At 59.0% G+C, this 27031-nt stretch overlaps 2 protein-coding genes and 1 non-coding gene across 28 annotated transcripts; 2 read left to right on the top strand and 1 right to left on the bottom strand.

The window, feature by feature from the left end:
- The first annotated feature begins 1577 nt into the window (after nt 1–1577).
- On the top strand, nt 1578–1718 carry LOC116534677. The gene has a single exon (XR_004261824.1). It is a non-coding gene; the product is annotated as a U4 spliceosomal RNA (small nuclear RNA).
- A 2990-nt stretch (nt 1719–4708) lies between these two features.
- Nucleotides 4709–10605, top strand: GNB2 (G protein subunit beta 2). 2 transcript variants are annotated; one of them, XM_032255175.1, is made up of 10 exons: nt 4709–5429; nt 7675–7820; nt 8040–8078; nt 8197–8303; nt 8789–8852; nt 8935–9097; nt 9194–9260; nt 9539–9740; nt 9833–10049; nt 10133–10605. In XM_032255175.1, the coding sequence occupies exons 2-10, from the start codon at nt 7764–7766 to the stop codon at nt 10237–10239; spliced, it is 1023 nt and encodes a 340-aa protein (XP_032111066.1). In that variant the 5' UTR covers nt 4709–5429; nt 7675–7763; the 3' UTR covers nt 10240–10605. The 2 variants fall into 2 exon arrangements, with proteins under 2 accessions (XP_032111066.1, XP_032111067.1); XM_032255176.1 differs by lacking the exon at nt 4709–5429 and having other exon boundaries at nt 7671–7820.
- A 255-nt stretch (nt 10606–10860) lies between these two features.
- GIGYF1 (GRB10 interacting GYF protein 1) lies at nt 10861–25765 on the bottom strand. 25 transcript variants are annotated; one of them, XM_032255173.1, is made up of 28 exons: nt 25610–25765; nt 20774–21030; nt 20069–20195; nt 19928–19992; nt 19682–19786; nt 19459–19588; nt 19267–19362; nt 18989–19100; nt 18782–18890; nt 18482–18522; nt 18128–18298; nt 17645–17898; nt 17436–17547; nt 16678–16815; nt 16382–16479; nt 16067–16238; nt 15794–15960; nt 15576–15679; nt 15375–15497; nt 15177–15277; nt 14908–14990; nt 14666–14803; nt 14361–14579; nt 13943–14130; nt 13668–13828; nt 13418–13581; nt 13211–13340; nt 10861–13118 (listed from the first exon to the last, which is right to left on the bottom strand). In XM_032255173.1, exons 5-28 carry the CDS (start codon nt 19714–19716, stop codon nt 13066–13068), a joined length of 3099 nt encoding a protein of 1032 aa, XP_032111064.1. In that variant the 5' UTR covers nt 19717–19786; nt 19928–19992; nt 20069–20195; nt 20774–21030; nt 25610–25765; the 3' UTR covers nt 10861–13065. The 25 variants fall into 25 exon arrangements, with proteins under 25 accessions (XP_032111064.1, XP_032111058.1, XP_032111063.1 ...); XM_032255167.1 differs by having other exon boundaries at nt 10861–13135; nt 20069–21030; XM_032255172.1 differs by having other exon boundaries at nt 20069–21030.
- Nucleotides 25766–27031: the final 1266 nt, after the last annotated feature.

The raw sequence follows: 27031 nt of genomic DNA, 5'->3' as shown, positions 1-27031 counted from the left end.
GATCTCAGCACATTGCAACCTCCGGGTCTGGTTCAAGCAGTTCCCCGCTCTCAGCCTCCCAAGTAGCTGGGATTACAGGCACAAGCCACCACGCTAAGCTAATTTTTGTATATTTTAGTAGAGACGGGGTTTCACCTTGTTGGCCAGTCGGATCTTTAACTCCTGACCTCGTGATCCGCCCGCCTCGGCCTTCCAAAGTGCTGGGATCACAGGCGTGAGCCACTGCACCTGGCCTATTTAATTTATTATTATCTTTTGAGATGGAAACTTGCTCTGTTGCCGGGCTGGAGTGCAATGGCACTATCTCAGATCACTTCAACCTCTGCCTCCTGGGTTCAGGCTACTCTCCTGCCTCAGCCTCCTGAGTAGCTGGGACTACAGGTGCGCACCACCATGCCCAGCTAATGTTTCTATCTTTAGTAGAGACAAGGTTTCACTATTTTGGCCAGGATGGTCTGAATCTCTTGATCTCGTGATCTGCCCACCATGGCCTCCCAAAGTGCTGGGATTACAGGCATGCGTCACTGCACCTCACCCGGCCTGTTTTTGTTTTTGAGACAGGGTCTGGCTCCATTACCCAGGCTGGAGTGCAGTGGTACAGACTCACTGTAATCTCCACCTCAGGAGTTCAAGTGATCTCTTCACCTTAGCCTCCCAAGTAGCTGGGACTACAGGCACATGCCATGTTTTTTTTGGTAGGTTTGACAAGGTCTTGCTATGTTCCCCAGGCTGGTCTTGAACTCCTGGACTCAAGTGATTCACCCACCTCAGCCTCCCAAAATGCTGGGATTACAGGTGTGAGCCACCACGCCTGGCCCTAATCCTTATTTCATTGTCCATCTGCCTCCTCTGTAGATTGCAAGCTCCAGGAGGAGGGTGCACCTGTCATTCATGGTTACATCCTCATTGCCTAGGGCAGTGCCATCATCCGGCTCAGTAAATATCAATTAGTTAAAACGGGAAAGCTTATTAGCACAGAAACCAAAGCAGAGGAAGCAGCACAGATGCCCTTTCGAGACTGACAAAATTGGGCTGTAGTCCTAGGCTGCTGGTGGTCTAAGTGATTTTAGGGAAGTCACCGTGGCCATGTACAGATTGAGGAAATTGACATAATTATCGCTGAGGTCCCTCCCAAATTCTAATGTCTAGTTGACATCTATTATCGATTGCTTATATGTCACTGAATTGGTAGGTACTCATAAATAGAATTTGTGCCTAACTACAAATGTGATTGGCTTTTTTTTTTTTTTTTTTTTTGAGACGGAGTTTCGCTCTTGTTACCCAGGCTGGAGTGCAATGGCGCGATCTCGGCTCACCGCAATCTCCGCCTCCTAGGTTCAGGCAATTCTCCTGCCTCAGCCTCCTGAGTAGCTGGGATTACAGGCATGCGCCACCATGCCCAGCTAATTTTTTGTATTTTTAGTAGAGACGGGGTTTCACCATGTTGACCAGGATGGTCTCGATCTCTTGACCTCGTGATCCACCCGCCTCGGCCTCCCAAAGTGCTGGGATTACAGGCTTGAGCCACCGTGCCCGGCCGTGATTGTTTATATTTTCTTTAAAAAAAAACTGCTTTTAGCTTTGCGCAGTGGCAGTATCGTAGCCAATGAGGTTTATCCGAGGCGCGATTATTGCTAATTGAAAACTTTTCCCAATACCCCACCATGACGACTTGCAATACAGTCGGCACTGGCAATTTTTGAAAGTCTCTACGGAGACTGATTTAAAAAAAAAATTATGCTTTTGTTTCTCATATTGAGAGCTCTGTCATGTCACTGTTGAATTTTTCCCAAGATTTTCCCCCAGCCCACCTTCAAACTCTGCTTCCTTGGACAGATTTGGCAATAGCTTTGTAAGTGATATGGACATAATTGCCTACAATAATGACAACCTACAGGATTCCTTTTTCATTTTCCTTTTGGCATGTTTAGTATTTCCCCTCCCCCACCAGGCAGCTCACTGAGTGTGTGTACACATTACAAAGACAACTACCATGTTAATAACATATTCAATTTGAAAAAAAATTGCCTTTGAAAAACAATTTGTAATGCCTTTCACAGAGACTAAATGAAGAGTCTGTTTCCATACTTAAAAAAAATTTCATCTTTTTAGATACAGATTCATGTGCATATGAACATGGGTATATCTCGTGATGCTGAAGTTTGGGATACAATTGATCCCGACACCCAGATAGTGAGTACAGTACTCCATAGATAGTTTTTCAACTCTTTCCCCCACCTTCCCCCCTCTAGTAGTCCCCCGTGTCTATTGTTCCTGTCTTTTTGTTCATGAATACCCAATGTTTAGCTCGTACTTATAAGTTAGAACATGCAGCATTTGGTTTTCTGTTCCCGCATTAATCCACTTAGGATAAAAGCCTCTAGATGCTTCCATGTTGCTGCAAAGGACATGATTTCTCTTTCTTTTCTTACCTCCCTCCCTCCCTTCTTCTTTCTTTCTCCTTCCTTCCTTCTCTTTCTTTTTTCTCTTTCTCCTTCCTTCCTTCAGTCTCTTCTTTCCTTTTTTCTTTTTCTCCTGCCTTCCTTCAGTCTCTTCTTTCCTTTTTCTCTTTCTCCCTCCCCTCCCCTTCCCTTGCTTCTCTCTCTTTCTTCTTTCTTTCCTTTCTCTTTCTTTCTTCTCTATTTCTCTCTCTTTCTCTCTTTCTTTTTAATTTGAATCATAGTCTTGCTTTGTCGCCCAGGGTGGAGTGCAGTGAGTGGTGTGATATCGGCTCACTGCAACCTCTGCCTCCCGGATTCAAATGATTCTCCTACCTCAGCCTGCATGCACCACCATGCCCAGCTAATGTTTGTACTTTTAGTAGAGATTTCACCATGTCAGCCAGGCTGGTCTCAAACTCCTGACCGCAAGTGATCCACCAGCCCCAGCCTCCCACAGTGCTGGGATTACAGGCATGAGCCCTGTTTTGTTCTTTCTTATGGCTGCGTGTTTTGATACTTTTAATTTACAAGGACTCAATGAAGGCTATTCGTTGACTTGAACATTCCAGCGCATTTCCACAATCAATGGGGTTCTCAGTAAGAATCCGGGACTTGGCTGGGCACCGTGGCTCACCCCTGTAACCCCAGCACTTTGGGAGGCCAAGGTGGGCGGATCACGAGTCAGGAGATCAAGACCATCGTGACCAACATGGTGAAACCCGGTCTCTACCAAAATACAAAAAATTAGCTGGGTGTGGTGGCACAGGCCTGTAGTCTCAGCTGCTCAGGAGGCTGAGACAGGGGAATCGCTTGAACCCGGGAGGTGGAGGTTGCAGTGAGCTGAGATCACGCCACTGCACTCCAGCCTGGTGAGAGAACAACACTCTGTCTCAAAAAAACAAACAAACAAACAAACAAAAACACCAAAAAACCAAAAACCAAACAAAAAAAACCAAGAATCTGAAATTGCAGAGTAGAGGGCTGTCAACACCCCCATTTAACAGATGTGGAAACTGAGGCCTATACCTACATTCTTGTCCCCTTCCCTTTACAGGCAAGGTCCCTGGAGGAGGGGGGTTCATCTAGAGGCTCCTACAGATATACTGGAATGCACAGTAAAGTTTTGGCTGCCTGGGTTCATATCTAAACTCTGCAGTCTTAGGTCTCTTTCTACTACTAGAAAATGGGGAGAAGGCTGGGCGTGGTGGCTCACACCTGTAATCCTAGCACTTTGGGAAGCTGAGGCAGACAGATCACCTGAAGTCAGGAGTTCAAGACCAGCCCGGCTGGCATGGCAAAACCCCATCTTTACTAAAAATACAAAAAAAAAAAAAAAAAAAAAAAAAAAAGTCCAGGCATGGTGGCAGGCACCTGTAATCCCAGCTACTCCAGAGTCTGAGGCAAGAGAATCGCTTGAACCCAGAAGTGGAGGTTGCAGTGAGCTGAGATCGTGGCCCTGCAATCCAGCCTGGGCGACAGAGTGAGACCCTCTCTCCAACACCAAAAAAAGAAAAAAAATGGGGAGAATGGTCGAGCGCCATGGCTCATGTTTATAATCCCAGCACCTTGGGAAGCCAATGCGGGCGGACCACGAGGTCAGGAGTTTGAGACAAGTCTGGCCAACACAGTGAAACCCTGTCTCTACGAATAATACAAAAATTAGCTGGGCGTGGTGGTGGGCGCTTGTAATCCCAGCTACTTGGGAGACTGAGACAGGAGAATGGGGAGAACTCGGGAGGTGGAGGTTACAGTGAGCCGAGATTGCGCCACTGCACTCCTGCGTGGGCGACAGAGCAAGACCCTGTCTCAAAAAAAAGAAAGAAAATGGGGAGAATGTTAGCACTTAACTTCCCAGTACTGTGAGACTTAACATATGTCAGTCTGGGCATTATAGCAAGACCCCATCTCTACTAAAAATTTGAAACTTAGCTGGGCATGGTGGCTGTAGCACGCATGTAGTCCCAGCTACTAGGGAGCCTGAGGTAGAAAGATTGCTTGAGCCCAGGAGGTTGAGGTGGCAATGAGTTACGATCATATCACTGTACTCGAATTTAAAAATCAGTGTGGCCGGGCGCGGTGGCTCACGCTTCTAATCCTAGCACTTTGGGAGGCCGAGGTGAGTGGATCACCCGAGGTCAGGAGTTCAAGACCAGCCTGGCCATCACGGAGAAACCCCATCTTTACAAAAAAAAAAAGAAAAAATTTAAAAATAAGTGTGGAACTCAATAAATGTGAGTTGTTATTACAGTGGCAAGCCCTGAAAGGGGGTCAACGGAAGCCCAGTGGGCGAGGCTGAGGAACTGCCTGGACATGACCCTTCTCATGGCATTGCCAAGGGCGCCCGCATCGGACCCTACCAACTCCAGCTCCAGGAGTTTCTCGGAATCGTGCCCCTTCTTCCAGACGCCTGGAAGCTGGCCCCGTCCAGGTCACTTTAGCTCCGCCCCCTGAGTAGGGGCGTGGCCTCCTCAGGGCCGGGGCGTGGCCCAACCGGGAACTGGGCCGTCGAACTCTCCTTCCCAGTCTGGAGCCACCCAATCCGGACGTGGCAGAAGGCCGATCACGTGACCAGCGAGCGGCCTCGGCCTCCCAATGTGCCAGTACCATCTCCGCCAGTCCCAGAGGGGAGATGTATTACTCCTTCCGTGAGGCAAACCTATATTTGAGTCCTGTTTGCATCCACATGCCGTGGGGCGAGATCCTGGGGGACTACTGGGCCCGTCTTTGCCCCGTCGGTGGGGTTTTGTCCCCTGGCTTCCCCTCCGCGTGAGGTAGTTGGTCTCGCCCAGCTGGGTCTTGGGCGCGGCGGCAGCAGCCGCGTCACTGGCGGGCGGGATCCCTCCGCTCTGGGGAGGTAGCGCTGGCGGCGGGGCTGGGGCCACTGAGGAAATCCATCCGCGCCGCCGCCGCCGCCGCCTCCGCCGCGGAGGAAGACAGCGCCGCCCGCGCGCCGCCAGCGACTCCCGCCGCAGAGTCTCACCGCCACAGGTACCTCCGCTGGCAAAAGGAGTCCTCGCGCCCCCCACCCCCAATTTCCCCCTGGGGAACCTCTCTTCTTTCTGTCTCCCCGGCCTGGCCTCCTGGGAGCGGACGTAACTCCCCAGACCTCCCCTCCCTTCCTCTCTGTTCCCGTCGCTCCCAAACCCGGAAGGGAACTGGGGGGGGGGGGACCCTGGCCCCCCGCTGTGCGTGCGGGTCCCTGCACCATCAGCGGAGTTTTTGCCCGACCCCAGACCCCAGCCCAGCCCAGCCCCGCTTGCCTCTTGCTCCCATGGAAGTTGGGGATCTAAATTCCGGGCTTCCTCTAGGCCCCGCCCCGCCCCCTTTCCCCACCACCACCCTCCCGCCTGCCCCCTGGGAGCACCCCTCGTGTCCTCCACGGTCGCACCCCTGCTGGCCCTCGCCTTGCAAAACTCCAAAATCAGGGGGAAGCAGGCAAGGCCGTAAGGCCACCCTTCCCTTCGTCTCCACCCTACTCCTCATTTGGGTTCTGCCCGTGGTTTCTGGCCCCACTCCCCGAAACCGGAGCCCTCGGTGCCCTATCCCCTTTACAGATCCTGACCCCAAGCCCAGCTCCCAGGCACCCGCCCCCCGACCAGCTTTCTTTTGGGCAAAATGGAGGTCGTGGGGGCTGGAGGGCCAGGCCCACAGCGCTTCGCAGCGCCGCACCAGCTGCCAGATCCGGGGACCCTCCCGTCACCTCTCCTGTGCCCCGCCAGACCTGCGGAGGCGGTGGCACCCCCATTTCTCTATGGAGCCCCGGCTGCTATATCCCCAGAATCTGGGGGCTGCTGAGGGCACTGGAGGGTGATGGGGACCGAGGGCTGAGAGCGTCTCCCCCGCCCCCAGTGGCTTCCTCCTCCTGCCCTGCTGCTTTCTGCCCCGGGCCTCCGGCCGCCAGGCCTGGGCTGCTGGTAGCTGGACCAGGCTTTGTGCGTGCCTGGGGGATGGGTGGAGTAAGGAGTTCTGCCCGCGCCCCCCACTCCCGGATTTTGAGGAGCACCCCCTGGCACTGGCGTAGAAAGCTGAACTTACAAGGAGGGGAAATGTCAGTGGGAAAGAGGAACCTGGGGGAAGTGGGAGCTGGGTGGGGGACGCTTGGGCCGGCCCAGTGCAGTGTGCGTGGCCGTATCACACAGGTGTCCCGCGGGGCGGGGGGCACAGGACTCTGGCGCCTGGAGCGGAGCAAGCCAGGTCCTTGGGGCCCCGGCGCCAAGCCCGCGGGCTGGGCCCTTCGGGTGTCCAGGGCGCCGGGGCCCGGCCGCCTGGGGCCTCCTGCCCGCGCCTGGGAGAGAGCAGCTCCGCGCCTTGGGGCCGGGAACCTGGCTGCGGAGCCGTAATTACTCGAGAGCGGCCCCCACGGGCTTTCTGTGGGCGCGGCGGGGCGGGCGGCCTCGGCGCTGAAGGGAGCAACAGCTCCGGGTTGCCTTCCCCGCCGCTGTCGCCCCCACCCGCGGCGGACGGCTAATGGGGCGCAGCCGGACAGGGGATTATCCCGGGTGAGCCGTCCAGAACCTATTAGCGCCCAATCGGCTTTTCCCAAATCCTGTAAACAGCCACCCGGGCCGGTTCTGGGGAGGGGCGGGAGGCTGGGTCGGGCGGGGGCGATGGGGCCGGGGGTGGGGTCACCCACCCTACAGGTCTCTGCCGTGGATGCGGTTGCCTTAGTAACGGGGCTAGGGTGGGGGCATTTCACCAATGAGGTGCTCTCGGTCCGGGTGACGGTTGCCTAGGCAACCCCACGAACAGCCCAGCTTTCCCCTCTGGTGTTCCCCCCCACACCCGCCACTGTCGAAGCTGGGGGTGTGTGTGGAGGGTGTGCGGCGTGTGGGGGTGAATTTCAAGAGGTACCGCCCCTTTTAAAATTAGGTGCTTGGAGGGCGGTGCCTGTGCGGGCTGGGGCAGACGCCAGGTCTGTTTTCGAAGGGACACCCGCCCCCCCCCCAGTTCCTGCCGCGGGTGTCCCGCCCGGGCTGTGTCCAAGGGAGGGGTTTCCCCTGCGCTTCCTCTTCCACTTCCCGCTCCGTTTCCGGGGGGCGGGAGGAAGATTGGGGAAGTCGGCTCTTACTCGGCGACGTCTCCGGTGCCAGAGACCCTGGTTGTGCCGGGGGACCGCGGCCGCGCCGCCCCTTCCACCTCCCCGTGCTTACCCCTTCCGGGCCGCGCTGCAACCCCGCCTTTCCCCCCACTTCCCCGGCGGCCTCGGGCCTGACGTCAGCCCTGCATCCCCCAGGCCTCGGGCCAGCGGCCAGGAGCTGCCTCCCCCAGCCCCCGTCCCGCGGCCCCCAGCCGCCCCCAACCCCGCCCCACGGGCCCGGCGCCATGAGTGAGCTGGAGCAATTGAGACAGGAGGCCGAGCAGCTCCGGAACCAGATCCGGGTGAGGGCCTGGCGCGGGGTGGGTGGTTTGTGTGTACCCCACCGGGTGCCCTGAACGGGGCTTGGTTTGGGTTTTTCTGGGGGTTGGTGGGGGGCACGGGGAGGGAGGGTTTAATGGCTCAGAATCTGACCCTGCACACCCCTGTCTTCTGTTCTCTTCCCTCCTTCCCTTTCCAACCTGCCTTCTCTCGCGTCCCTCTGGCTCTGCCACCCTCTACAGGATGCCCGAAAAGCATGTGGGGACTCAACACTGACCCAGGTGAGGGCACTCAGTGGCCGGGGGTGACTGGGGGTTGTAGGGGTGAGGATTGGAGGGCGCTGCACTCTGCAGTCCTGCTGCCTGGGCCTCCCCGAGCCCATTTTGTCTCCACCTCCAGATCACAGCTGGGCTGGACCCAGTGGGGAGAATCCAGATGAGGACCCGGAGGACCCTTCGTGGGCATCTGGCAAAGATCTATGCCATGCACTGGGGGACCGACTCAAGGTGTGTGCGTGTGTAGATACGGGCTGGCGCTGTGAGCTGGCTTTGTAGCAGGCTATGGGGGCAGCCTCAGATCTGGTGGGGTGAGCAGGCTGCCAGAATAGCCAGAATGTGTCTGGAAAGATGGTGACTCCCAGACATGCCTGCCAGACCTGGATAGGCAGGATCATTTGGGAACTTGTGGGGTGCAGCCAGAGATTGTCTCTCAGGCGGCTCACACCCGTAACCCTAGCACTTTGGGAGTCCAGGGCAGGATTGCTTGAACCCAGGAGTTTTGAGATCAGCCTTGTAGTCCCAGCTATGTTGTGGAGGCTGAGGTGGGAGGATTGTTTGAGCTTAGGAATTCCAGGCTGCAGTGAGCTGTGATGGCACCACTATACTTCAGCCTGGGCAACAGAGAAAGACCCTACCTCCTCCCACCCAATGGGAGGGGGGTGTGTCTTGCTTTCAAGCCACAACCCTCTGCTCTCCGAACTGTTCCCCACCAGGCTGCTGGTCAGCGCCTCCCAGGATGGGAAGCTCATCATCTGGGACAGCTACACCACCAACAAAGTAGGGTGGCACGGGCTGCAGGGCGGGGTGGGGGCGCAGGGCCCTGGCTGGCTCTGACCCGGGCGCTGCTCCTGCTCCGCAGGTTCATGCCATCCCGCTACGCTCCTCCTGGGTCATGACCTGTGCCTACGCGCCCTCAGGGAACTTTGTGGCCTGTGGGGGTTTGGACAACATCTGCTCCATCTACAGCCTCAAGACCCGCGAGGGCAATGTCAGGGTCAGCCGGGAGCTGCCTGGCCACACTGGTGAGGGGCCTGACCTGGCTCGGGCCCTTTTTGGGGTGGTGGGGGGGGGTACCTTGCCCTCTGTGTGGAGACCTGGCTGACCAGCTCCTTCCCCAGGGTACCTGTCGTGCTGCCGCTTCCTGGATGACAACCAAATCATCACCAGCTCTGGGGATACCACCTGGTGAGGCTCTGCCAGGACTGGGCAGTCTAGGGGAACCCACACTTCCTGCCTCGGGGGCCACTGTCCCAGTGCTCAGCACACAGCTTGCACCATAGCCTCCCTCTTCTGGTGGGCGATAAGGGGGTCAGGGAGGGATGCGTCCCCACCACCTAAGGCTCTGACAAGAGCCTCCTTTGATCCTTCCACAGGACTGGGCTCACGTGGTGGGGCGGGGAGAGTGGGGACTCTGTCCTTTGCTCTCTCTCTTTATCTTTTCCTTCTTCCTGTCACCTCTCCAGTGCCCTGTGGGACATTGAGACAGGCCAGCAGACAGTGGGTTTTGCTGGACACAGTGGGGATGTGATGTCCCTGTCCCTGGCCCCTGATGGCCGCACGTTTGTGTCAGGCGCCTGTGACGCCTCTATCAAGCTGTGGGACGTTCGGGATTCCATGTGCCGACAGACCTTCATTGGCCACGAATCCGACATCAACGCAGTGGCTGTGAGTTCCAGGGTGAGCTGGGCCAGGCCTTCCCCAGCAGGCTTCCAGCCCTGCCCCTTGCCCTCACCCCACCCTGGTCCTGTGTCCTGCAGTTCTTCCCCAACGGCTACGCCTTCACCACTGGCTCTGATGACGCCACGTGCCGCCTCTTTGACCTGCGGGCCGATCAGGAGCTCCTCATGTACTCCCATGACAACATCATCTGTGGCATCACCTCTGTTGCCTTCTCTCGCAGTGGCCGGCTGCTGCTCGCTGGCTACGACGACTTCAACTGCAACATCTGGGATGCCATGAAGGGCGACCGTGCAGGTGAGAGCTGGGGTCCCAGATTGACAGGCAGGGACCTGGAGCCTGTGCCAAATGGGTTCTGATGTCTCCCTCCTCCCTCACAGGGGTTCTTGCTGGCCACGACAACCGTGTGAGCTGCCTCGGGGTCACTGATGATGGCATGGCTGTGGCCACGGGCTCCTGGGACTCCTTCCTCAAGATCTGGAACTAATGGCCCCACCCCTGCTGGGCCCAGGCCAGGAGGGACCCTGCCCACGCCCACACTACACTCCAGGGCTGTGGGGCTGGGGGCACTCCCAGCCCCCTTCCCTGGGCCACGGGGCCTTGGGTCCCTGCCCTCCCACCCAAGTTTGGTTCCTCCCGGGGCCCCCACTGTGGAGATAAGGGGATGGAATGGGGGAAGAGGAGGGGCAGGAGGCCCTCATCCTTCTGCTGCCCTGGGGTTAGGGCCTCACCGCTCTGGAGGGCCAGAGGCAGGAGGTAAAAACCCCAGGGGCTGGCTTTTTTAAAACTGGTTTTATTTTAATTTTTATTATATTTTCAGTTTTTCCATAAAGGAGCCAATTCCAACTCTGTACCTGGTCTCTGCCCTTGCTGTGTCCTCCTTGTTTCTGGTCTTTGCTGGTTGATGGCTGCCAGGGGAGGGTAAACCAAGCAGTCGTGGGGAGGGGGGGGTCTCAATCTCTCTCAGAGCAAAGCCAAACCCCCAGGCCAGAGCCTTCCAGAGATTCTCAGATAAGCAGCCCAGGCCAGGGTGCTGACCAGAGTGGGCCCTGCTCAGAGCTTCTAGTTCCCCATTGCCCTCCCCGTATAAGGAGCAGTGGAGGCAGAATGGGAGAACACACACCAAGTTTTATTGGGAGAAGGGAGTATTTACAGAGCAGGTAAAAGACAGGGAAGTCACACGGGGTGGAGAGGGGGTGGGGAGATTGGGGGTACAAGGCAGACAGGAAACACAGTGACCCCTGCACCCACCCCAACCCCAGAAAGGGCAGAGGAGCAGCGAGGGCCCAGGAAGACCAGGGCTGGGAAGGACAGCAACAGAGTCTGAGTCCCTGGGCGGGGGGCTCAGGGGCTTGTAAACATTGACCACTCTCAGAAGGGGATAGGGGTGGGAGAGGGCTCCCCCTACTCTTCCTCACAGGGTTAAGGCCTCTCCAGGCTCATGGGCCCCCTAAGTCCAAAGTCTCTTTAGCTGGGGAGAAGGGGCAGGAAGAGACAGGAAGAGTGCCCCCCCTTCCCCTGCATTGGCTGTGGCAGGGGCGGGGGGCTTACATTCAGTCACAACAGGAGTCTCCCCCACACCTGGCAAGAGGGAAGGGGAGCTGGGGGCCAGCAGCAGCAGACACTCCCCCCGGCCCGTCACCCCTTATTGCTTTAGAGAATATTGTCTTTTCAGGGACGCTAACACTGTGGGAACCAGGGAGAGGCAGGTGGGGGCTCCCCACCCCGAGGCCAGCTTGATCCCCCAACACTGACCCAGTTGCCACTTTGGTGCAAAAAAAAAAAAAAAAAAAAAAAGCAACAAAAACCCAAACACCATCATCTTTCTGGGGCTAGATGGGGAAAGAAATGGGCCACTCCCCATGTCCCCAGGGCAGGAGGGAGAAATACATTCATGGAGGAAGGCAGTGGCGGAACCTTGCCCTAATACTGCACTCTGAGCAATGAGGTCAATGGGAGGAGCTGGATGAGGAACCCAAAAGACAAAACTTACAACCCAAAATGGGTGGAGACAAACCCAACTAGTGGACCAGGAATAAGAAGTCGGTGAGCAACAGAAGGGGCAGCCTCCCCTGACCCAGGAGCCGCACGCTTCTCTTCACCCCAACCTTACCCAATGGTAAAAAGCGCATCGCATCAGACCAGGGAGGCTGCCCGTTCCTCTCCCATTTGGTCAGTAGAGGGATCAGATGCAGAACTGGGTGGTCTACACCCCACGAGCTGGCTACAGGTTGGGGACCGGGGTGGCAGCCCCTCCACTGCAACCCTAAGCCCAAAGCCACCCACTCCTTGCCTTCGAGGCCCCTCCTGCCCCCTTTACTGGAGGAACAGCTCAGCCTTCTCTCTGCAGCCTCCGGAGCAATCATCCACCCCCGCCGCTCGCAGGGGTGAGGCAGGAGCCAGGCAGGGGTGAGGCGGGGGCTTGTGGCCCAAAGAATACATTCACGTGGCAAGGCAGAGAGCTGGGGCTTTCAGGTTCAAACACAGGGCATCCCCCAAAATGGCAGCGGTGGGGGACACCCCTCACCAGGACCACAGTCGAGAATCCTGCAGCCCCACCCTGCCAGCCAGAGGTTGGCACAGCCCATCCCCTGCTATCCCTCAGCCAGCACAGGATGGTAGCCTGCGGAGCTGGGGCTGTTCTTCCAATTTGTGCAACTGTCCCCCAAAGCAGCAAAGCTGAGGGGCTACTTTGGCCCCATCCCGGACACCTCAGCCAGCCCCAGCTACGGAAGCTGCTTACAGCGGGTCTGGCAGGCGGAGCTCAGACAGGCCTCCTGTGCAAACTGCTGGCCCCGAGCTTCCAGTTACCCCATGGCCCGCCTTCTGGTGGGGGGTAAGTGTGGCCTTGGGGGCCAGGCAAGACAGGTCCACAGGGCCTGTATCCCCAACTGCCCCAAAATAACAGTGTGTTTTTTCTTTCAGCCTCCTAATAATTTTTTTTCATTTTTCATTTTTTCTTTTAAAAAAAAAAAAAAAAAAAAAAAACCTCTGTGGACCTTCCATTGTCACACCCACTATCCCCGCAGCGGGAAGGGGTGTTTAGAGTCTAGTTAACAATATTTTTGCTTCTCCTACATTTTCTTCAAAGTCATTTAAAATAAAAAATTAAAAAAAAAAAAACCCTCCCCCAGTCTGTAAAGTGCCTCGTGGTGGGTGAGTTAAGGTGCATCGTGTGTTTGTAACAAGTGCTGGGGACCCCGCCCCTGCCTCCTCCTCTGCTCCCTGCAGGAAGCCTGCAGGCTGCGACCCTCAGGTCCACGCCTCTGCTGCCGCCCTGGCCTACAGCCCAGGGGCTGGGGGTCCGGGCTGGTCAGTAGTCATCCACGCTCTCGATCTCACCAGAAGATCCGTGCAGGGAGTACCCTGAAGCCGGGAAGAAGCTGGGTCTGAGCTCTCTCCTGGGCTCCTCCTGCCCTGTGCCAAGGAAGTCCCGCTCCTGCCCCAGCCCAGCTCACCCAGGATGCTGGGGTCTGAGTGCAGCATCAGCGCCCGCCTCTTGGCCTTGCTGCCCTCTCCAGGGCCGAGTTTGGTGCTGTGGTTGGCCTGGAAGGCCGTCTGCAGGGAGGCGCTGCTCAGCCACGCCTCCTAAGGCAGTGGAGAGGAGGGCGAGGGTCAGGAGGCGCCAGGCAAGCCCACCCCAGCAGCCAGCACCGGGGCCTCACCTGCTGCTGCTGCCGCTGCTGGCTGGCTTTCTGCTTGGCCCTCCGCTCCAGGAATTGTTTGGCAAATTCTTTGGCTTCCAGCGTGTCCCCCAGGCAGGAACGGATATAGTCGTGGACATCATAGGGGGATTCCACCTCCTTGAGGATCGCTACAGCCATGGGCACTGTGGGATGGGTGAGGGCTGTCAGGGCTCCGTGGCTGGGTTAGATGCCCTAGACCCCGCCCAACTCCTGGGAGCCTGGCTCGCACCATCCAGGCTGCCCGTGGCGCTCAGCGTGTGCAGCATCTGCTCGCACCACTGGGTGAAGCCGTCCTGGGGCCTGGGGATGCCCTGCAGCAGCTTCAGCAGCTTCTCTTCTTCCTCTGTCTTTTTGCGAACGGGCCGACCTGACAGGTGACTGTACGAGTCGCTGAAGGGGGTGAGTTGAGTTAGGGTCGGAAATCAGCTGGGGGGAAAGGGGGCTGGGGAGATCTGCCACGTTCTGCCCCAGGCCCGCTGTGGAGCCTCCAGGTGCCGTGCCCACCTGAGAGATGGGCTGCTCCGGCTGTTCTTCATGCCGAGGCCTCGGACCAGGCTCCCGCCACTCTTGGGGGTGTCCTCCCAGAGCCCCAGGCTGCCGCTGCCGCCCCCACTCTTGTCTGGTCCGCCCCACAGCGGCCCAGCCTCAGACACCCACTGGTTCAGGGGGGCAGTGCCCAGGCCCCCAAGCTGCTACAGATGGCAGAAGGTCAGAGTAATTCAAACAAACACACCCCAGAAAAGCAGAAGGGGAGGCTTGTTTAGATGGCAAAGGGAGAGGGGCGAGGCAAGGGCCACAACAGCCATCGCCATCACGGAAGGGGCTGGGGCTTGGGCTGCATAAGTCTGGGCTCAGCAAACCCCTCCCTGTGCCACGCTGGAAACCGCATGGGGGGCGCCCAGGAGGTTCCTGGCCTGCTCACCACTCGGTGGTTGGGGGCCTGGGCCCGAGCTGACTCCCGAGGCGGGGGCTGCTTGTGCAGCTGCCGCTCGCCCTCCAGCTGCAACTCCAGCAGCGTCTTCATGGACAGCCCCTGCTTGGCCAGGCCAGCCCAGAGCGGGGGCGGGGAGCTGGGCGCAGGGGGCACGGGGACCGACTGCTGCTGCTGTAGCAACTTCAGCAGCAGCTCATGCTGCCGCACCTAAGAGGGGGACATGGCGAGGGTACACAGTGAGGAGACCCGGCGAGGGCTCTTGCCCTAACCAGCCAAGGCTGGGCAGCACCCACCTGCTTGCGCCGAAACAGCTCTTCCTCCTCCTGCCGCCGCTTCTGCTCCTCCTGCTGCTGGCGGCGCTTTTCCTCCCGGCGCTTACGCTCCTCCTCCTCCCGCTTCGCCCTGAGCTCCACTTCTCTGCGCTCCTGGAACTGAGACCAGTGGCCGATCAGAGGGCAGAGCGGTGGGGACAGACTGGGGCCCTCCTTGGTCTGCCCTTCACTCCCAGGGCCTCAGCCCCAGGACGCCTACTCACTTTATGTTGCAGCTGGAGTTGTTCTAGAATTGGACCCTGAGTCGAAGAGTTAATTGGTATGTCCCAAAGACTGGCCTCACCACCTGCAGGGGGCAGGGGGCAGAGGCAGCTGCAGGTTGGCGCTCAGGCCCACCGGTCTTATCCAGCCATGGCAGTGGCCTCTCCAGCCAGAATGGCAGCTAGCGCCACGTGTGAGGGTGGGGAGCAGACCCTGGGCCCCAGTTCACCCAGAGACTGCCTGGGGGTTGGGGGCCAGGCAGGCCACACACCTGACTGTGATGAGGCTGAGGTATGTATGTCCCAGAGGCGGCCTGAATCCGGCACCGACAAGGACCGGCTTATCGTCGGGAGCAGGTTCTGGTCCCCGCCTCTGAGGGGCAAATCACGGATGCTTAGGACCCCACATCTATCTCTGGTCCGCCCCCGTCCCCCTGCCCTGTATCCTGAGAGTTTGCATGGCCATGCACCTGGGGGGTTTGAGCGCCTGCTGCAGGAACGCCGTGAGCTGCTGCTGCTGTTGCTGCTGCTGCGGTGGCGTCAGGTCCCCCAGAGCTGCCTTCTCCCGGAGCGTGCACTGCGGGAGCTGGCGGCTGCCAACAGGACAGCAGGGGTGATGGGCCACAGAGCCAGTGCCTGGCCCTCTCCCAGCCCACCCCGGGCCCCCATACCTGCTGACCAGCTGGAGAAACTGCTGGTGCTGCAGCTGCTGGTACAAGGCCGCCGCAGCCAGCTCCTGCTGCTGCTTCTTCAGCCGCTCCTGGTCCATGTTGCCCTGCTCAGGTGACAGCTGAGCCAGTGCCTGAGGCACGGAGGAGGGGGCTCCGCTGGGTTCCTGCCCACCCCCCCACCGCACCCCATCCCTTCATGCAGCAGAGAAGCGGCTCACCAGCAGTGGGGGTGGTGAGGGCCCTGGGGCGAAGGGCACGCGGCCCCACATTTTGATCACCTCGCCCAACGGCTGGAAGCCCTCATCACAGCCCCGCTTCACCAGCAGCGACATGGAGAAGTAGCCGGCCTGGAACCACTCTGCCATCTCCTGTGTTGTGAAGGGGCCTGGACAGACAGCGAGGGAGCAGGAGAACCACTGGGGTCACGGGGTACACCAGAGACACCCTGAACCAGAACGGCCCTGAGCAGTCCTCCTGCCCCACACAGGTACCTTGGATCTCGCCCTGCGGGTCCTTGTAGAACCACTTCCGGGCAGCTCCATGGCTGAGCGGGAGGGCAGTGGCGGCTGCGGAGTGGCGCAGGCCCTGGGTCTGCATGGCAGCCGTGAACTGCTCCTCCTCCAAGGAGCTGTCCTGCAGGGAGGCCACCAGCTTCTCCGCCTCCTGGAAGCCCAGGAAGAGAAGCAAGGTTCAGCTGCCAATCTCAGCAAGATCAGGATGGGGATGGGGATGAGAAGGAGCTAGAGCCAGGCAGTTTGGAGGTCAGGAGCAGTGGGAAGGGTCCCTCAGCTTTCTCAGCCCCACACCTGCTGCAGGTGCTTCAAGCCTTCATCATCCTCCAGATCTCCGGGTGGGCCAGTGGGGGAGCCCACCCCAGGACTCAGCTGGATCCCCCGAATATCATCTAGAAGGCGTGAAAACAGGAGGTGGAAAGGAAGGCAGGGAGGAGACAAGACAACCCCCACCCACCCTTACTCCAGAACACCATGCTCTTGCCATGGCTCCTCGACGTAAATGCCCTGTGTGCCCACCCCCGTGGGAGGGGAGCACTTTCTCGTGCAGCCCCAGGGTACCGGGGAGGTAAGCCATCCTCCCTTCCTACCATCGGCGGCTGTGGGGTCTTTCTCCACAACTTCGTCCCCATCCCCATTAGTCCCCCAGAGTGGGCCCAAGGTGGGCAGCGGGGATGGGGAACTGGGCTTCTCCTCCTGGGGAGGCAGTGAGGTCAGCTCCTTCCCACCTAGAGGACGGAGATGACCAGAATTCAGAAACAAGGGCTGGGCCTGCCACATGAGTTAGCACAAGCCCTCGAGTGTGGCTGGAACGGAGTCACAGCCCCCTGGGCCGAGTCCACTTCACTGGAGTCAACTAGCAGTGGAGAGGGAATGCGGTGCCCTGACCCTCGCCTCCACGCCGCCAGATACGGCAGAACACATCACAACGCCGCACAACACCACACAGCACTGCAGACTTCACCTCAAGTTCTACAGCTTTTTCAAGAGTCAGGGTTTCACCATGTTGATCAGGCTGGTCTCGAACTCCTGACCTCAGGTGATCCACCCGCCTCAGCCTCCTAAAGTGCTGGGATTACAGGCGTGAGCCACTGTGTCTGGCCTTCGAGGGGTGTTCAAAGGTCATTTTAATTATGCCTGATTTTTATCTGGCACACTGCCTTGAAAACAGGGTTCTGCTGTCCCCTGCTTCCTCTCCACCTCTCAGCACTCTTCTTCCGATCCAAAGCAGCGTGGCCTGGTCCTACAGGTAAGGTAGCTGGGGAGCCAGCACCCAACCTAGCAAAGAACCCAGGTGCCCGCCCAGCCCAGCCCAGCCCCAGGCCTGATAGCCGCCCTGAAGGCTCACCCGCCTCAGACCCTTCCTCCTCTAGCCCTTCGGAAGGCTGCTCCTCCTCCTCCTCCTCCAGCCCCTGGAAGTCCAGCTCCTGCTCCTCAGGAATGGGCTCCTTGGGACCTTTCTGCATGGGGGCAAGGAGGGGTCAGAGAACAGCTGGGTAGGCAGGGAGGAAGAGGACCCCGAAGGACCGGTTCCCACCCTCGCCTCTTCACAGATACCTTGAGAGGCAAGAAAGCCCCAGAGGCATCAAAGGTGCCCATTTCTTCATCCTCATCGTCCAGGCACCACTCTGGGAGCCCATCCTTGTCCTCCTCAAAGCCGTCGGTCGCTCGGCACCGCCGAAGGTGAGAGCTGCCTCCCCCTCCCCGCCCCTCCTCTTCACCACACCCTCCTCGATCCCCTCGCAAATCAAATTCAAACTTGCGCCTCCGTTCCCCATGTTCCCGCCAGCCAGCAGAGCGGGGACCACCATCTGTGCAGGAAAAGTTGGAGGGGCGAGTGGGTACCCGAGTGAAGCCGGTGGCCCCTCTCGTGCAGCTCACCAGGTACCCCAGAACTACCCGCACCTCCAGGACTGCTCTCCCGGCTACTCCACACCAGCCAGCCTCTGCTCCCTATCCCCCTCCCCACAGGAGCCCACCCTCTCATGACAGTCCCTGGCCCCCACTGCCCCCACCAAAGCCACCGGGTCCCAAGCTTACCAGGGCTGGCGGAGCGCCAGCGGTCGCCATCTCGCCGGGGCCCTGCCCCGAGCCTCCAGCTGCCCTCCTCCTCCTCCTCCTGCTCCTCCCGTAGGGACCGCCAGTTCTCGCTGTCTGAGCGGGCATGCTCCTTCCTTGGGCCAGACCCTCCCTCCTCAAACCCACATCGTGCTGGGGAAAGGGGAGAGAGAAGCAGTTACCAGAAAGCGCAGCACCTGGAAGACCCTTAGGAAACATAGGGGGCCAGCTCCAGGCCCTCCTGCCCCAGCACCTCCCAAAATAAACACCTCCCAACTGGGCCCCCCATCTTGGTCATCCCTGCTGCCCTGGCCGCTGCCCTCAGCAGCCTCGTACCTCCATCCCTCCTTGCTGACTTCTCAAACCGCCTCTCGCCTCTGCAGCAGGGAAAGGTGTGGGTCAAAAACAGTACAGCCTCCCCCCAACCCTGCACAACCACTGTGCGCCTTGTTCATTGTGCCCTGAGGCAGCAGAGGGAGGGAGGGAGGGGGGAACATAAGAAATCAGGAGTCCTCAGGAGCAGAGGGATCTTTGATAGGGCTTATCTGGTGGGCCTCTGTTAACCCTCCAACGACAGGACCCAGGCCTCCCTCCACGGCCTGCCCTGCTCTGTGCCGCACCCCCTCCTGGCCCCACCTGTCATCCCAGCTCTGGCTGCGCTGGATCTCCCGGGGGCTTCGTCCAAAGGCCCCATCGCCTTCTTCGATGCTTCTTTGGTAAAAGCAGCTGTCACCGCGGCCACGGCCTAGAGAAAGGGTGAGACGCACATTGAAACCTGCTGCACACCCTTGAAGCCAGGGACCCGGATCTCCCCGCCCCCAGGACACGCCATCACCCCTTTACCTCGGCTCCGAGTATTGCCCCTGCCTCGGGAGGTGCCAGCCAGGGGGGGTCCAGCCCCTTTCCCCATCAGCCTCAGCACAGCCACGCTGTTCACTGACAGGGAGAAGTTTCTCTGAGGAGGGAGCCGGGGCAGGAGTGAGGACCCAGACACCCCACCACCCTCTCTCCCACCCCAGAGCACCCTCCTGGCCTATTTCCCCAGCGCTGGCCCCTCTCCTAGCCCCACCCATGACCTCCCCTCCTGACCCCTATGGCCTCAGCTCCTGGCCCGGCCCCACCTGCTCCTCCTCAGTCAGGGGCTCCAGGGCCAGGGGCTGCAGCGGCTCATCCTGCAGCACTGCAGCAAACTCCTTGTCCTGCAGCTCTTCAGGGACCTGCAGTGGGGTGGGATGGCCAAGACACCACATGCTGCTGGGTCCCCTCCACGGGCCACGGCCATTGCATCCAACCCCCTTCACCTGTGCACCCACCTTGTTCTCCTTGACATAGAGGGCCAGCATCTCCTCTCGCCCGTAGCGGTAGTCAGCCAACTTGTATTTGGGCATGGCAGGGGACGAGGGAGGGGAGGCCACGCTGCCGCCCCCAGACAGGGCCCTGAGCCTGGACATGTCACAGAAAGAAAAGGACAGAGGTCAGGGCAGCCTGACTGTGCTTCCCTCAGTCTCCACGGCAGCCGAGGCACATGTCACTCACCACTCAGGTCCAAAGTTGAGCGTCTCTGCTGCCATCGTGGGGCTGGGCGTGTTTCTGAGGCTGGGGGTGGGCAGGAGGGGGCCTGGCGTTTCTTTCTCCAAACACCTGTCGGGAAATGGGCCAGAGAAAATAAAACACTCAGGAGACCTCTACAGCGCAGTGGTGACACCCTGGGGGACATCCTGGTGGGCATGGCAATGGGCCCCAGATGAGCCAGTGAGTTACCTGGGGTCTAAAAGGACTTACCTGAGCCAGCCACACGGCCACTCACACCATGAGTTACCCAGAGATGAGTCCAGACGAGGAAAGACCTGGGGGAGGCGAGGAGACGGGAAACTCGAGTCCTTCCAGCCTCCACGGGGCGACCTCCCTCGGCCAGGGGCTCACCTGGCAGCCTGGCCTGGGAAGCAGGAGGGCAGGCACTGGTGCTGCAGTAAACGAGGGTTCCCAAGCCACTGGGAATTGGTCTGGCCTCAGTAGAGCCCGGGAGGGACCTTCACATCTGGGAAAGACCCTTAAGGAGAGCAGGGGGAGGAGGCGGGGTTCAGGTCATGGCTCTGCCAACAGCCCTGCCCTGCCCTGCCCTGCCCTGCATGACAGAGAGGTCCATCGCTGAGGATGGTCTCCGGGCAGCAGCACCCTCTCTGGGAGGCTGAGACAGGAGGTCCAGCACAGAACTTGGGGAGGGAGCTGGCCGAGGCCAGGATGGACATTCAGGGCAAAGATAAAACAAAAACAAGCGAGCAAGCGAAAACCACTGGAGCCACAAATAGCTTACAGACAAAGGCCAGTTATGGAGAGAAGAATTAGAAATAAATCAGGGAGCAGAATTCTTTCTCTTAAAAAAATCACAGTTGGCTGCTCAGAGACTCAAATCCAGGGGCTTGGTCTGGGGAGAAACCCAGCGAAAAGGAGCAGGAGGTGACTCCAGGGCCACAGACGGGTACACACCAAGGACTCCAGGCAGGCGAGCCTGGGCCAGGGCACCTCAGGCTGTTTTCCTCCACAGGAATCACACCCAGACCACCGCCCCCAATCCAGAATGGAGGCTCAAACAACCAAGCCACCAAGGGAACAAGGATCTTAGGATACCGGCTGGGAAGCAGCCTCTGGCACCATCAGGTGGAAATAAGGTCAGGGTAACGGAGGCTGGTGGGAGCTTGGTGGCAGCCTGTTCCTCTAAGGGACGAAGGAGGGGACTCTCAGGAGGAGGCACATTCCTGGGGCCCAGGGCAGAGGACACGGGCAGATAGGCTGGGTCCAGGTGCTGCAGAGGTGTAGTCACTGGCTGGGAGGGAGGCTGGCCTGGCACGGTGCTGCAGCTCCCATCAACTCCAGGACGCCGCAATCTGGGAAAGAAGAAGAAGGGGGTTCCACTAGAGGGAAAGGCTGTCACCTCAGCTGAAGCCGAAGCCGACGACAGGCTGAGGCCTGCTCGGAGTCCCAGCACCCCTGGGGGAATCGTGGTGCTCAGAGGCACCCCAGGCCAAGATGGCCTCCCCCAGGACTTCTCCCTCCTCAGCCTCAGCTGGATGCCGTGGTGGAGGTGTGCTCCACGCCACGCAAAGCTACCAGCCTGACACTGACTGCAGGTGGCCTCCTTGAGCAATCTAGCGACTGGATAAGCCTTGAGAACGTGACGCTAAGTGAAACAGGCCAGCCACAGAAGGAGAGCTACCCCTTACTTCTCTTTCGTGAGGTCTCTAGAGCAGTCACACCCATTGCGGGTGGAAGGTAGAAGGGTGTCGGGCTGAGAGGACAGGGAACGGCTGCTGAAGGGTCCAGAGCTTCAACTGAGGAGGGGAACTGGGGGCCAATGGGGGTCCTGGCTGCACTTCAGTGTATGCTCAGTGCCACAGAACAGCACAGTTAGAGATAAAGTCTCCAAATTTTGCTGTGTATTTTACCACAATAATCACTTTTATAAAAGCTCTAAGGAATAAAAGGTAACTGGAGATAACCCGTGCATACTTAAGTTTTCCCCACGCCAAGAAAAACACCCCACATTCCTTCAAATCAGCCTCAGGAGAGGCCATTTTGAGCCTCCTCCAGTTCATTCCTTCTAGAAGGCCAGAAGCCTGTCCTGGAGTCATGAAGGTGGGAGAGGGCAGAACAGAAAAAGGACCGCCTGGCCAGCACAACGGCTTATGCCTATAATCCCAGTACTGTGGGAGGCTTGAAGACAGGAGTTCGAGACCAGCCTGAGTAACAGAGCAAGACCACCACTCTACAGAAACAATTTTAAACACTTCTTTAAAGAGAAAAAGTGGCTGGGCACGGTAGCTCAGGCTTGTAATCCCAGCACTTTGGGAGGCCAAGGCAGGCGATCGCCCGAGGTCAGGCATTTGAGACCAGCCTGGCCAATGTGGCAAAACAAAATTTTGCTAAAATACAAAAATTAGCCGGGCATGGTAGCAGGTACGTGTAATCCCAGATACTCAGAAAGCTGAGGCAGAATTGCTTTGACCTGGCAGGCGGAGGTCGCAGAGAGCCGAGATCGCGTCCCTGCACTCCAGCCTGGGCGACAGAGCGAGACTCTGTCTCAAAAAAAAAATTTTTATTAAAGTGATGGTCTCACCCCCCCACCCATCACCAGGCGCAGCAAGGGCAGCTCTCCTGGGTGCCCTGGGGTTCTCGAGTCACCCATCCTGGCTGTGTCTTGGTTGCAAGGGGCACACAAAGGGGGAGTGGATCACGCAGCCTGAGCATGGCAACACCACGACAAGGGAGAGGCAGGCGGGGAGAGAGCAGGCCGCGGGCAGGAAAAAGCCCACGCTTTTTCCTTTTCTTACCATTCTTTTCGGTAAGAAACCAGAAGAATGAGGGTAAATTTCTGGGCACCCCCCCAACAGCAGGGTCTGGTGCCAGAAGCTGGTGGTGCCTGGGCCCTTCCTTGGACTAAAGGAACTAGGGATGCAGATATCGGCCACCATGGGGCTCCCACCCTCCAAAAGGTTCTGGACTTGGGGCCCCTCTGCTCCTCAGGGGGCTTCTGGCCAAGTCTGGAGACTTTCTGGGCTGTCATGACTAGCCGGGGTACATAGGACAGCCCCACAGCCAAGAGCTATGTGACTCCAGATACCAAGTGCACCAGTGCTGAGGTGCCCGCCTCTGCCCCATGAGCAGGGGCAGGGCCCACTGGGGTCTATGGGGCCAAGGGGGAAGGCAAGGGAAGCCACGTGTGTGCATGCTGGGTCATTCTCCTCTCTGAACGGCAGGGACACCATTCCCTAATTACACTGTCCCACAAGGGAAATCTGAAATCCTGCTAAGAGTAAATCTTTGAGAAAATAATAGATTTCTTTGTTTTCAAGAAAACCTGCCAAAGTTAGTCTATCACAAACTCTAAAAGCCAGGCATCTGATCCCTGTCTAAGGCAGGCAAGAGCGGAAGGTGGTGGGGCTGGGGGACTGCCACCCGCCTGCCTCAGCTTTCCCTACTGGGCTCTCCCCGCTCCGGGTCTCCTCCTCACAGGCCCCTTCCAGCCTATCTCCTGCCCTGGCCCTGCCCAGAGTCTGGGCCTACCTTGGCTCCCCGTCCCCTCCCCACCCCTTCTCTTTCTCTGGCCTGTCTACCCTCACTCCCCAAGCATCTGAATCAATGCTTTTGAAAGACTGCCCCCTGCCGGAGACAAGGGGCAAGGACACACTGGGCCCCAGTGCTCCAACAGGCGCCAGGGAGCGGGAAGGGAGCCTGCTCTCTGGGGCTCAGAACTCAAGCGAGAAGGAAAAGACGGAGAACAGGCGGTCCCACTGCACATTCAGCTAAGAACAGTATCTCCTCACTCCCATCACCCCTAAAATTAGCTCCAACATGGGGTACTGTGCCTTGGCACAGAACAGCGCCACTTATTCACAGAAACAGAGTCCCCAATTCCCCAACACTGGAGTGACCGCTCAGCCCCAGGCCTGCTGGGGGGGATTTGGCCCTTTCTCAGGATGGAGAGTTTCCAAGCGTGGTAGGGTGAGGACGCTGAGGCTTAAAAAAGAGATGCAAGCCCGCATTCCTCGAGGCTGGTCACTTATCCCAGCTCTCTCCTCTCTGAGCCATCCGAGCAAATCACACCACCACTTGGCAACTGTCTACAAGTTAACCGTTTTCAAAGCATTTTCACTCTTTACGTCCTGCGATTCCCTTTTTCCCACTTGCCCAGCCTTGGGCTCTAGCCAGGGAAAACAAGGAAGGAAGCTGCTCCGACAGTGTGCCGCGACTTCCCTGACACCCTCTCCAAGTCTGGAGAAGGCACACACGGTAGCAGTAAACACCCCAAACTCTCAAAGCATTATTTTCTAAGTCTAAAGCCATTTTACATTTGTTAAACTTTCAACATCCTTCACCTAGCCTCCTCTTCTCACCTTCTCTCCTCTAAAGTGGGGCCTTTTTTTTTTTTAATTCCTTCTCCCTTGAGTTCTGAGCCCCAAACTCCAACCGCAGATATAAAAGTTAGGGCTAACCCATCAGACCACACACAAGACCAACGGATCCAACAGCTGAAAAACTCAGTCCAAGAAGTTTAAGCAGACAGTCCACTTGACTAATCACCACATGGGACCCTCAGGGCCCCTGGCCCCCAGGCAATGGCAGGGACACAAAGTCCAGGTCTACTCCCAAATCCTTCCCAATGGTATGACGGACTGCCAAGGGACCAAGACCTACAATCTAAGAAAAGCAGATAGGAGCTGGCTGGCCTGCTGGAGGGCGGCTAGCCTGGGTCTGCAAAGGGCACAGGAGAGATGGGAAGGAGACAGACCCCAAATCCTCCATGTCGGCAGCAAAGGAGAGACCCTTACTGCCACCACCGATGGTGTTTCCATGCCAGGAGTTGGCGGGGGTCTAAGCTGAAACTGCTATGTGGACTCGGAGGGCAGTGCAGAGAGGATGAGAAAGCTGATGATCTTCCAAAAGGACACTTTGAGAGGCAGGAGGGAAGAAAGACTGGGTGGCTGGGAAAAAAAATCCAATCCGGCCAACAAGTCTTTATGTAGCATCTCCCAGTGCCTGGCCCTAGGGTGCAACAGACCCGGAGGCTGACTGGGAATGCGAGTAATGACAGCATAACGGAGGAGAGGGCCGAGGGGCTTGAAAAAAGTTACTTGGAAATTGTTTTTTCTTTTAAAGGCAAAGTGTGAGCGCTGTGGCCAAGGAGCTGCTGCACGGAGGGGCATGAGCTGGAAAGGGCCTGGCCTGGGGACGGGGAGAGCAAGCAGCCCCGGCTAGGGAAGGTGTTTCCTGCGACCGGGCAACTGCGAAGAGGGAGACCCCAATGACCCAGCACTAAGGTCGCCGGAGGGAAAGGAAACAGAGGTGAGGAGGACCCAGATGAGGTGCCTGGGTGGAGGGGAAGGCTTCCATGTTGGCCAAAGTCGTGGAACGCTTGGACTTGGGGACCCGCAAGGCCCAGCACGTTCCGAGAGGAACCCAAAGACGCGCTGGGGAGGCCTCCAGCGAACGCGGGGCCCAGCCACCCCGGGCCGCTGGGGTCGGGGGCCCCCAGGCGGGCGGGAGCGGCCACCGGCAGAGCTTGGCAGGGGGCCGGGGGCGACCGTTAGGAGCGCGGGGGTGGAAGGCGGAGGGCCGGCCCCGGAGGACGGCTTGCCCTTCAGGAAGGGGCGCCAGGTGCGCGGGGGGCCGGCGGTCGCCCCCCAAGCCGGGCGCCGGCCTCCCCGGGCCTCCCCGCGGCTAGCCGGCTCTAAGGGAGGGTCCAGAGGCGGGGAGGGGCCGGAGCGGGCGGGAGGGCGGGCGGACGCACCAGGCGGCGGCGGCGGGCGGCCTCGGGGAGGAGACGGGGGAGGGTCCTCGCCAGCGGCCCGCGCGCTGGCTCCGGCGCTTCGCTCGCTCGCTGGCTCGGCGCGGCCGCCGAGGCGTCGGGGGCGGGCCTGCCCCGGGGCCGGCTGCGGGCCGGGGGCCGCGGGGCCGCCGGGCGCTTACCGCGGGCGGCGCGAGGGTCAGGTCCCGGGGCGTGGGCGGCGCGCGGCGGGCGGGGACCGGGGGGCAGCGGCGGCGGCGGCGGGGGAGGGGGCGCTGGCGCTACCGCGGCGGCCGCTCCTCTGTGTTTGTGTTTGTAGCAAGATGGCTGCCCGCCTCGCACCACGTGATGTGGACGCGGGGCCGCCCCCTCCGCCGCTGCCGCCGCCGCCGCCGCCGCTGCCGCCTCCGCCGCCTCCCTCTGCCGCTCCGGCCCGCTCCGCCTCGCCTCGTGCGCTCCTCGCGTGCCCCGCTCGCCGCGGCCGGGACGCCTGTCGCCCACGACAGCACCCCCCTTCCCGCCCGGGCACGTGACCTGGGCGCCCGGCTGGTCACGTGACGGGGGGCCCCAGATGCGGGCGGAGTCGGTCCGGTCGGCCCCGGAGTGGCCCCCTGTCCCCCACCTCCACCGGCCGTGCGACGCGCGACCCTCGGGACAGAGGCCGATGCCTCCTGGTGGTCGGCTTCCTCCAGGAAGTCCCCCTGAATGGCGGGAGACAATAAAACCCAGAACTCTTCGTCAGGCTTCCTGGGAAGTGTGAAATAAGTGGCTCAGGCGGATGACTTGCCTCTCACGAGCCTCTTTAGTTTTATTATTTTTTAAATTATTGAGACAGAGTCTCGCTCTGTCGCCCAGGCTGGAGTGCAGTGGTGCGATCCCAGCTCACTGCCATCTCTGCCTCCCGGGTTCAAGTGATTCTCGTGAGTAGCTGGGTTACAGGCGCACACCACTACGTTCGGCTAATTGTATTATTAGTAGAGACGGGGTTTGCCACGTTGGCCAGACTGGCCTAGAGCTCTTGACCTCAAGTGATCCGCCTGCCTCCCCCTCCCAAAGTGCTGGGATTATAGGCGTAAGCCAGCACGCCCAGCCCCTATTTATTTATTTTTTTGAAGCAGGGTCTCACTCTGTTGCCTAACTGCAGTGCACTAGCTCCATCTCGGCCCACAGCAGCCTCCAACTCCAGTGTCTCAAGCGATTCTCCCATCTCAGCCTCCCGAATTGATGGAACTATAGGTGTTCACCACCATGCCCAGATAACTTTTTTATTCTCCGTAAAGATGGTGGCCGAGGTGCGGGGTGGGGGGGTGTGTGTCTCATGACATCGCCCAGGCTGGTTTTGAACTCCTGGCCTGAAGCGATCCTCCTGAGTAGCTGGGACTACAGCTGTGCACCAGCACATCCTAATTTTTAAAATGTACTGTATTTTTTGTTTGTTTTCCAAGACACAGTCTTACTCAGTCGCCCAGGCTGGAGTGCAGTGGTGCAATCACAGTTCACTGCATCCTCCAACTCCTGGGCTCAAGCAATCCTCCTGCCTCAAGCACCCTGAATAGCTAGGACTATCGGGGCACACCACCACACCCAGCTAATTTTTGTAATTT

This window comes from Sapajus apella, unplaced genomic scaffold (genome assembly GCF_009761245.1).
Source record: "Sapajus apella isolate SASKATOON/1434 unplaced genomic scaffold, GSC_monkey_1.0 scaffold88, whole genome shotgun sequence".
NCBI classification, from domain to species: Eukaryota; Metazoa; Chordata; class Mammalia; order Primates; family Cebidae; genus Sapajus; species Sapajus apella.
This window is presented reverse-complemented; position numbering and strand designations above follow the sequence as displayed.

Coding starts and splice junctions, on each gene's coding strand:
- GIGYF1 (XM_032255147.1), bottom strand. CDS start 19,716: ATGGCAGCAGAGACGCTCAACTTTGGACCTGAGTG. Junction 18,891..18,988: donor GGGCAATACTCGGAGCCGAG/GTAAAGGGGTGA, acceptor CCCTTTCTCTAG/GCCGTGGCCGCGGTGACAGC. Junction 15,961..16,066: donor CCCGCAGGGCGAGATCCAAG/GTACCTGTGTGG, acceptor CTGTCTGTCCAG/GCCCCTTCACAACACAGGAG.
- GNB2 (XM_032255175.1), top strand. CDS start 7,764: ATGAGTGAGCTGGAGCAATTGAGACAGGAGGCCGAGCAGCTCCGGAAC. Junction 8,079..8,196: donor GGGACTCAACACTGACCCAG/GTGAGGGCACTC, acceptor CTCCACCTCCAG/ATCACAGCTGGGCTGGACCC. Junction 9,261..9,538: donor AGCTCTGGGGATACCACCTG/GTGAGGCTCTGC, acceptor TCACCTCTCCAG/TGCCCTGTGGGACATTGAGA.